Source organism: Dendronephthya gigantea, unplaced genomic scaffold, assembly GCF_004324835.1.
Source record: "Dendronephthya gigantea isolate DGI-Jeju-01 unplaced genomic scaffold, DenGig_1.0 000004F, whole genome shotgun sequence".
NCBI lineage: Eukaryota > Metazoa > Cnidaria > Anthozoa > Malacalcyonacea > Nephtheidae > Dendronephthya > Dendronephthya gigantea.
The window spans coordinates 572,501-582,593 of NW_021163014.1; the positions used below are offsets into that span (position 1 = coordinate 572,501).

At 37.7% G+C, this 10,093-nt stretch overlaps 1 protein-coding gene across 1 annotated transcript in view; it reads right to left on the reverse strand.

Annotated features, from left to right (window-relative positions):
- LOC114515616 overlaps positions 1–9,342 on the reverse strand; it is a 14,265-nt gene extending 4,923 nt beyond the window's left edge. The window contains exons 1-2 of the mRNA XM_028534905.1: positions 9,118–9,342; positions 777–879 (exon numbers count right to left, since the gene is read on the reverse strand). Coding sequence (XP_028390706.1) covers positions 777–879; positions 9,118–9,129 — 115 coding nt within the window. The 5' untranslated portion in view covers positions 9,130–9,342. The remainder of the gene's footprint in view (positions 1–776; positions 880–9,117) is intronic.
- Positions 9,343–10,093: the final 751 nt, after the last annotated feature.

Consider the following 10,093-nt stretch of genomic DNA (forward strand, 5'->3'; position numbering starts at 1 on the left):
TTGACCTTGCTAGGCACCATTTGATTTAAAAGATATAAATTATTTTGTGCTTTTTGTCGCACTATTTTAATATAAATTATTTTGTATTTTGTTGGAAGGACTTAAGAAGGACCTTTTAGATTCTGTTGTCTTTTCCTTCGATCTGTTAAATGATTACTTAGCAAAATTAATTAAAAATGCTCCATATGATATACTTAAAATTGACATTTTGCATGAACTGAAGTATAAGTATCCTATAATTTTGAGTTGATTTTGTAGCAATATATCAAAACGATGTCCAATTAAGACGCTCTTCTGTTTCAAAGTTATACAGTCAAAATACTCCATTTTTTGCCCAAATTTCTTCTCGTATGCCTCTATTTTTGTGATTGTAAAATTTGCCATGGCAGAAACGGCATGCGCAAAAAAAACTACGGTACTGTAATAGAAATCAATATTAAATGTTACGAAATATCAGGGAAATTAAATCTTGCTTCAAGGAAATTTAAGGATATTTTAATGCTAAATCAAAGATATTTTAAAGGTGCCTTGTGGAAACACTCTCGTTAATCGTAAACTCTCTATTATGCAGTTAAGACGCGCCGGAATTCTGGAAAAGATCCTAGAAAGATTCGTAGCTTCGTACTGGTACTACTATGATTAAATAAATGAAAATTATGTAATGTCACGCGAGAGCATTTATTATTAACCGTGGATTTCTCAACGGAACACATCAGATATCGCCATGTGACTTCTATTAATAAGTACAATGCCAATGCAAGATATTGATTTTATACCTTTATTAAAGATTGTACTTCCATTCAAAGCCAGAATATATAGTAACACCAAAAAAAAAAGGATCCCTAGAAATATCGTCCATGTCTTTGACTGCATCTTTTCCTAGGAATAGTAAACAAAGGCGATAGATGTTAATAGCAGCCTCGTACCTCGTACCTTGTACCTCAGTCGTATCCAGTCAACTCAAGTTAAGTCAATCCTAGCCTAGAATATTCCTAACTAAACTCGCCAAAATATACCGGGCGGCGCAAAAAAAGTTAACCCTGTTTGATTGAGTATAACTACAAAATTAAAAGAGCTATTACACAAAAATTATGTTTTTCATGATTTGATGTATAGCATGAGGTTTTTCATGCAATTTTGACCCAGACATCAGCGTTAAAAACAAAAATTAGCTATTTTGGTTTAAACTTTGTTCCGATGGGGGATAAAATTCGCTCGGTAGCTCACAAATTTAACAAACAATTTCGCATGAATTATGCTTGTTCTTTTCTTAATATGCCCAATGAAAAACGTTGAAAACGAACATTATCTTTTCTTATTTAACTAATTTTTTGCTAATTTTGATGTCGCTAGCGCTACCCCCTGCAGAGTGAGATAACGTGTTATCTCATGGGAAATAGCAACTTTAATCACGTGCGGCGCACCTAGAAATTATCTCTTTTATGAATAGATATTTCGTTGTTTACACTGGGCGAAAAGCCGCATATTCCGCCCTCTATACCACGCAATATGATCGGGAATATTATTGATATTCGTAGATATTCTGGGGTATTCCTTCGGAATATTTCCGGAATACTGGTAGTATTGCGCGCAGAATACGTCGGAATAAAATACACCTGATATTCCGTGGCAGAATATCGTCGGGATAGCAGTTATTGAGTTATGCGTATATTTTGCTAAATACAGCCTTGCACGTCATGTAAGTTACAATGTGATTCACTTGAATTAGTACAAAATTTTTGTACATTCATTTTATTAGACTTTCATTTCATTATATAAATGACCAATAGACCTGATAATCGTATAGAGCAAGATTATCTTTGGGTGCATAAAGTGTACAAGATTTCTCTGATATTCAGATAGATATTGTCATGAATTTTCATTGACAACTGGATAGAGGCGCTCTTGCAAAAAATGTTACCAAGTACCAAACTCGAAATGTTACAAAGGGTAAGTAAAGTAGCATATAACATGAAGAATTGTAAATGTTGAATGGAAGTTCTGCCGCCGAGCCTTCTGCAACCTCCGATGTATTGTGCGTTCTACGCAAAGAGGCATATAAGACCTAGTAGATAAATTTAGCGATTAAAGCTCGCCGAGTCCGGCCGATTTCAAATATCGTTGATTAGTAAAAGTCTGTCCCTAATTACGAAATTATGTTTGGAAGTAATATTTCTCTTTGCGAATTCAAATTTTCATAACGAAATTTCCGAAGGGGGTAATAATGGGTGAAATAGGTATCCTACTTTCAAAGGTCTTTATCTCCATTTTGATCGTTACTGCATTGTCCATCATCCGCAGTTTATGAATCAACTATATATAAGCTGGTGGGAAACGATTCATGATCATGCACACAGGCGGGCAGAAAAATTATTCCGAATTAACCAAGTTTAAAGAAATTGATTATACGAATTTAAAGTCCAAGCAGTATAAAAATGCTTGGCAGACTGATAGATATTCCCTACCCAGATGAAACATAATGAGTATAGAAAGATATAAATATAATAAATATAATAATGAGGAAATATATTATGCTCAAACACATAATTTTTATTTCTGCTACCTTCATTTATAGATTTATGGTGAAAAGATACATGTGTGCTACATTTCGTTGGGGGCTTCTTTTTTTACCACCCTCTGTATATTATACACTTAATGTATGCTCCCGAGGGAATAGTGAGTTTTGTTTTCCCAAGAGTCTGAATGTTTAAAGAATTAAGACTCGAGGGAAAACAAAACTCATACTATTTCCCGAGGTGTAGCGTACATTAAGTGTTTTGCCATAGGAAAAAACATTCATGTTACACGACAATTCATTTCACAAAACTTTGTTATGACAATATACGGGCATCAATTTTTCACTTGTTTCCCTGCATCACGGGAAACATTGCATTTATATAAAGTCATGTGATTGCGAATGAACCAATCACATTTATAATATACAGCACCTATACACAATATACACTTAATGTATGCTCCAGAGGGAAATAGTGAGTTTTGCATAACGACAATTTCTTTTCAAAAAACGTTGCTATGACAATATGCACGCAAAAATTTTTCACTTGTTTCCCAGGCGGGAAACATTGCATTTTTTGAAAGTCATGTGACTATGAATGAATCAATCACATTTAAAGTAAACAGCACCTACCACATTTAAAGCAAGGTTTAGACTTGCAATCCACTACCATACCACAATAAATAAAGGAAACCATGCATTCAAATACGATAGTTCTATCACACTAACTATGCAATCACGAAATGAATCGATTACTGATACCTATACTGTAGTTGTAGTGGAAATCATATCTTAGGCTATAATGATGAACATGCACTTAACTCAAAAATTACTTACTAGTAAACCAAAAATAGTATACAAAAAATCCCGAAATATTATTCTGTTGCAACCTCAATTCATGCATGTAAACACATCATTTTCTAAAGTAATTTTTTGCCATTTAATTTGCAGATATACAGATTATTCAGTAAAAGAGCTAAGTACGTCTTTTGCAGAGTACGAAATGGATCGTCGCACACCTCCGCGCGTTCTTACACCCCTCCCTCCTCGCGTCCGTAACGCAGTTCCCCCACGAGATGCACTGGCTGACTTATTAAATTCTGTCCGCAGAGATTGCTTCACAGCCCATGTAGGAGCATCTTTAGGCGCTCTCTTAAAAGATAACCCAGAACTGGTTCTCTTTGTCCGTTCTTTCATAAATTCTTTCTTCGTATCCTTAATTCGACTGTCCAAAGTCCTAAGGAACTGCGTCACATTGTTCGCTCTCCAAGGCAATTCCAAGTGGCGCCAACATTATCTTTTCTTATTTAACTAATTTTTTGCTAATTTTGATGTCGCTAGCGCTACCCCCTGCAGAGTGAGATAACGTGTTATCTCATGGGAAATAGCAACTTTAATCACGTGCGGCGCACCTAGAAATTATCTCTTTTATGAATAGATATTTCGTTGTACCTTGTAGTTAGCTTTTTTTGGACAAGAGGTATATAATAAAAAAATTATTTACTGAGAACTCAGAAAACATTATGTTTTGTGCACTGTTTAGGTGAAAGCACGATTAAGTACACCAATCATGGGTAAATAGTCATTTACATAGTTTGCGCAAATATATAGTGATATCGTCGTAAATTGTCTATGTATTATTAAGGGGGTATTGTTATGTAATGTTAATAGTGTAGTATGATATAGCATAGGAAATGGAGAGTTTGAGGTAGCACGTAGCAGCGACCGCGAAACCAATGTCCCATATAATAACGTAAGCGGATGCGAATGTAGTGGAGAGAAAACCACAGAAAAATATCCGGAGATGCTCTGTAGAGATGCGTCGGGGAAATGCATCATTGTTTGGAAAAGCATCCTCTTTTGTTATTATAAATATAGGTTAAAATCATTGGTGTAAATTAGTTGTGTATTAGAGCGTGAATTGTTTTAAAGTGTTGATTCCTGAATAAATGTAGAATTATATACAGTCCCAGTGTGCGAGGTTTGGACAAGCCAAGCTGAAAATCAGACTTGTTTGGAGATTTTCAACATCAATTCTGGTCCTTCGAGCCGGATAGACAGTCGTGAAATAAGCAATAGAACGTCAGGAAAATGTCAGAGGTCACAACGAAAAAGAAGATGAGAGCTGGCCACAGGGGGTACGCACGAAAATTGGTAAGTGCCGCTTGTGAATTGGTAGAAGTTTACGACGGACAACGCAAAACGGCCGTACGCATTGTACGATATCGTGGAAACGCACTACCGTGGATTGTCGGTCTTGGGAATGGACGAGAATACGTACTCGGAAATAGTCCTACCCATCTTGCTTGAGAACATTGCTGACACGGTGCGACTAACAATCACGAGAGGGAAGGAGTATTTAAACTGGACAGTGAGCGATATGTCAAAGGCGCTACTGGCTGAGGTCAAACTGCGAGAGGAATATCGGTTGACACCTACTGCGAAACCGTTTGACACTGGAGGGAGAAGAGATCAGTTCAGCGCCAACGGACTACATATCAACCGGGACGATAGATGTGCCTTCTGTATGGGAAAACACAGCTATGAAGACTGCAAAAGAGTGATGGATCTGAAGCAACGGAAAACGATAATACGTAAGCTTGGACGATATTTCAAATGCTTAGAAAAAGGTTATTGTGTCCATTGTGCAAAGATCCGGAAGTGATTGCGGATTACGACGCGATAATCAAGGAGAAGTTGAAATCAGGCATAATTGAAGTAGTCCCTGCATGTGCTAGAAGAGCTAAGCGATAAATTGCATTATTTGCCCCGCCAAGCAGTTATTAGGATGCCTCTATCGATACGATGCCTCTTCCAAGGAAGGCAAAAAGGAACTTAGAGGAAGATAAGATCTATTTCGATTTCGAACACATTGCGCGTAAAAAAGAAAATTCATTGCCAACCAAGAGGAGTCTGTTAAGTTTGCTAGTAGTCTGTTCGATCCTTTGGGGTTGATCAGTGGAGTTATTGTAACTATGAAAATCCTTTTCCAAGATGTTCCTAAGACAAAATTAGGTCGGGATGAAGAGTTCGGCGATGACATGGCGAAACGCCTAGATAAGTGGGTTAATGACTTAGTAGCAAAATGTGAGTTATACGTTGATAGATGTTTATACGAATCGAGCGTAGAAAATGTTGCATCGTATTACTTACATGGATTTGCAGATTTGCCGTACCAAGGGGGCGAAGTTTCCGTAAAAATTGTAGCGAGTAAAACCAGAGTAGCGCCGGTAGACGAATTGTCGATTCCAAGCCTGGAATTAATGTCCGTTAAGGTACTAGCAGAGCTTGAAAACGCGATCTGCAGCGCGCTAAGTTCGCAAGTGAAGCTAGATGGCGTTAGGTACTGGCTTGATACCAAAACATGGATACGAAATCAGGGCCAATGGAAACAATTTGTGCGTCATAGGATAAATGACATTTTTAAATTGACGAATAAAAACGAGTGGGCGCATGTTTTTTTACTAATGAAAACCCAGCAGATATAGGCAGTAGAGGGGTTCTCGCCTCACAGCATAAATCAAACCAGCTGTGGTGGCACAGGCTGACTTGGCTGTTCAAAAATCCAGAGGATTGGCCGCCTTATTTTAAAATTAGTGAAAGCCCGGAAAGCTCGGTTGAGGGAAAGAAAAATGCGACGACAACGGTTTTATTAGCGGTTAATTGCGATAGCAGTCTAGGAGCTGTTTTTGATATACGACGCTACAGTAAGGTAGGCTAGCTTGCCACACCCAACAGTGCCACACCCACCATTGGGATGGGTTTGGCAAGCCAGGTAAGCTAGGGGCTATCACAGCATGAGTAAGGCAAGCGATTGACAATCTTAAAAGAGTCTCATCGAAAAGCGAATGTGAAACGTCCCAATTGACTGCGAAAGAATTGAAAAGAGCTGAGGTCGAGTGGATAAAAACAGTAAGTACGATGCGTATTGCGTGGACAAGGGAATTATGATCAGTTAGTTCAAAGGTAGGGGATAATAGAAGAAAATGGAATTTCGAGGTGTACCGGTAGGCTCAGAAATTCGGATTTAGAGCAAGATGGTAAAAGACCAATCTTGTTGCCGAAACAACACAGGTTTACACAGTTAGTTGTAGAAGCATGTCACCAAAGAGTACACTGTACACCGTAGCGGATCCACATTAGCGGAATTGCGTTCACCATTTTGGGTGCCAAAAGCTAGAAATTAGAGAATGTGTAAATGATTCTGACCGGGTGGGTTACGTGCAAGACATTAATAGGCAAGCCTTATCAACAACCAGTAACTGCAGCCCTCCCGGGTTTCGAGTAACCAAGGCGCCACCATTTTCGCGGGTGGGAGTAGATTTCGCGATTTCCACTTTATGCTAAACAAACAAACGGAGAAATGAAGAAAGTGTATATTACGCTATTTACATGCTGCATTTACATGCTTTGCATTTAGAATTAGTAGACGAAATGTCAACAGAGGCTTTCCAGCGTTGCTTGCGAAGGTCTACAGGTCCACACTAATAATCTCAAACAATGCAAAAACATTCAAAACAACTGAAAAGGACTGAAGTAAGTTAATTAATCATCCGGAAATAAAGTCATTCATGAAGAATGCAAGAATAGAATCAAAGTTTAATTAAGAAAATCCCCTTGGCAGGGTGGGTTCTTTGAGAGGTTAGTAAGGAGTGTAAAAGAGTGTTTAAGGAAAACGTTAGATACAGCTAGAATAACGAAACAAGAATTAGCAACAGTGATAGTTGAAGTCGAATGCATGCTCAACTCTAGGCCCTTGACATACGAGTACGACAAGATAGGCCAGGAAGTGTTAATTTGATATTCAGTAGAAGGATAAACTCATTGCCTGATGTAGTAGAAAAGCCAGAGAAAGCTTTAGGAGAGAGAGAATATACGACCAGGTTTAGGTATCTTACAAATAGCTAGGTTAGAGCATTTTTAGAACAGGTGGAGAAAAGAATATTTGATTAGAGTTTCATTGGACAAAAGACAGGGAGTCAGCGACTGCGCCACAGATTGGCGAACTAGTTATAGTGGAGGACGGAAATAGAAATTCGTTATGATTTAGTCAGAAGGAGAGATGACGTGATTAGAGGAGGGTAGGTTAAATTGGCTTCGAAGGGACGACCGACATACCTATCCAGGCCAGTTTGAAAATTGTACCCGCTAGAGATAAAACTCCAATGGAAGGGGGTAGGGTAGGTACTGCGCGCAAAAAATGTGCTGGCGGAGAAAAAAACAAATCAAAAAGAAGCAACCCTCAGAGGAAGGCAGCGTTAGATGTGAAATGTAAATTTAAATTGATCCTAAGCGGGGGAGTGTGTTGCAGAATTTAGGTGAACGCACGATTGAGTACACCAATCATCAGTAAATTGTCATTTACAAAGTATGCACAAATATATAGTGTTATGCATGTCGTAACTGATTGTATATGTATTATTAAGCGAATTGTTATGTAATGTTAATAGTGTTGCATCATAGCATAGGTTTTGAGGTAGCACGTAGTAGCAACCGCGAAACCAATGTCCCACAAATAACGTAAGCGGACGCAAATGTGGGTTGTAGTGGAGAGAAAACCACAGAAAAACATCCTGTAGTTCTGTAAGAGATGCGTTGGGGAAATGCATCATTGTTTGGTAAAGCATGCATCCTGTTTTGTTATCATAAATATAGGTTAAAATTAAAATCATTGGTGTAAGTTAGTTGTGTATTAGAGCGTAAATTGTTGTAAAGTGTTGATTCCAGAATAAATGTAAAATTATATACATTCTCAGTGTGTGAGATTTGGACTAGCGAAGCGGAAAATCAGACTTGTTTAGAGATTTTCAACATGAACCCTCGACCATCGATATTCAGTGACTCGACTTCGCCTCGTCAATATCGACAGATCTCGGGTCCCCAAAACACAATGTTTCCTTCGGTCGCAGTAAATAAGTGTTAAATATCAGTTCGCAATGATTATATATTCGTTGCTTCATTTTTGTTGTTGTAAGGGAAATGCCACGTTGTATATATATGATCAGACTAATGATATATGCACCTAAATCTAGTCCTTGACGTTTTCAAAAAGCGCAGTCTGTACAAAAAATCGTGTGTAACTTCGGGGATTATCGTTTTAATGTTAATATGAGCTGTTGTTATACGGTGCTCGCTTTGACCGGGCTGCCTATGATTATACTAGCTGAATAGCAACTAACAAGAAATGATCGCGATTTTCGGCCTACGTATTTGCTTCATAACGTGTCTTATCAACATAAGATAAGTCGCTATAACAGCTCAATTATTATATATGTCAATATGTCAATAATATGTAGTGCAACAAGCCACGGTATATTTATCCATGGTTTTTGTCCTTGGCTTTTTTAATCGTCGCCTCTTGAGTCTTGAGAGCCATTTGGGTCACTACATGAACCATTGGCGACATGCCTCACTTAACATTTTGTGGCAGTCATATTTTAACTGAAAGAAGGACCGCTTAGATACTCATAAAACTTCTTTGCCTAACTTCGTCGAAGCCAACTTTCTAGTGGGGTTGCTGGTTAAGGATAAAATTTAAAAATTGAAGAAACAACCAGCACTACATTGAACTTCGAAAGTCAAAATACAACAATAACTCATACCTTAATGCACATCCGTGATTAAACCAGTTAATAGATGTCTTTAACTCCTCTCACTTTTGCAATGTCGGATTCGATCAAACGGTAACTTTGTGACAAAAAGACTTTATATATCTTATAGAGTATATATATCTTTATTGCCTCGGTTTAATTCTTTCCCGCAGGATATTGCTATATGTATTTAGGGCAGAAAAGAGTGCGATAATTGCGGGGAACATTATTCATATATTCTAGTCTGCTGGACGAATTTAGTTTGAAAAGGCATATTCGCACAAAAGAAATTCATGGAGCAAAACGAATATATGAATATGCACCTCCCCCAAATTACCGTATTTTGTTTTCGCCCTGCGTATATTATTGTTTAAAATGCACACCTCGCTATACAAGCTCTACATATACAGGGTGTCTTAAAAAAAACGCAACCACTTAAATATGCAGAACATTGATACAGCTCTAAAGCGCAATAGATACGCACCTCTGGGAATTGAAAATGGCTCTTAATCCTTCATTTAAAATGCTAAAAGTCATTTTAGCTGAACTATCGTGCAAACCTGAACAATATTAATATTCTTGCATTTTTGCGTTTTTTTTGAGACACCCTGTATATTTTTGTAATATAAAATTTATAGTATACGTGCGTGCTGATTGGTCAAGAAGCTTGTTTCTTTAATTGTGTAGAAACATGGGAATTTTCCCGCCGAACTTGACAAGCGAAGCGATGTATTGATGTAATGAGAATTTGTAATTGAATCGAATTATAATATTTGTTCAAAATTTTTTTATTGAGTCATATTATAAAAGAAATACTGCTGATGCTTGTTCTTTGACTTCTCAACACAACTGATATATTCCAATATAACCAGGAAGCAGCGTGGCATCGTCTTCAATTCAAACCACTTAGCATCAAATGTGGTATATATAACAACCGCCTAAAATAGACAAAATACGTCTCGACGTTTCTTCCTGAGGGCCTTTGTCA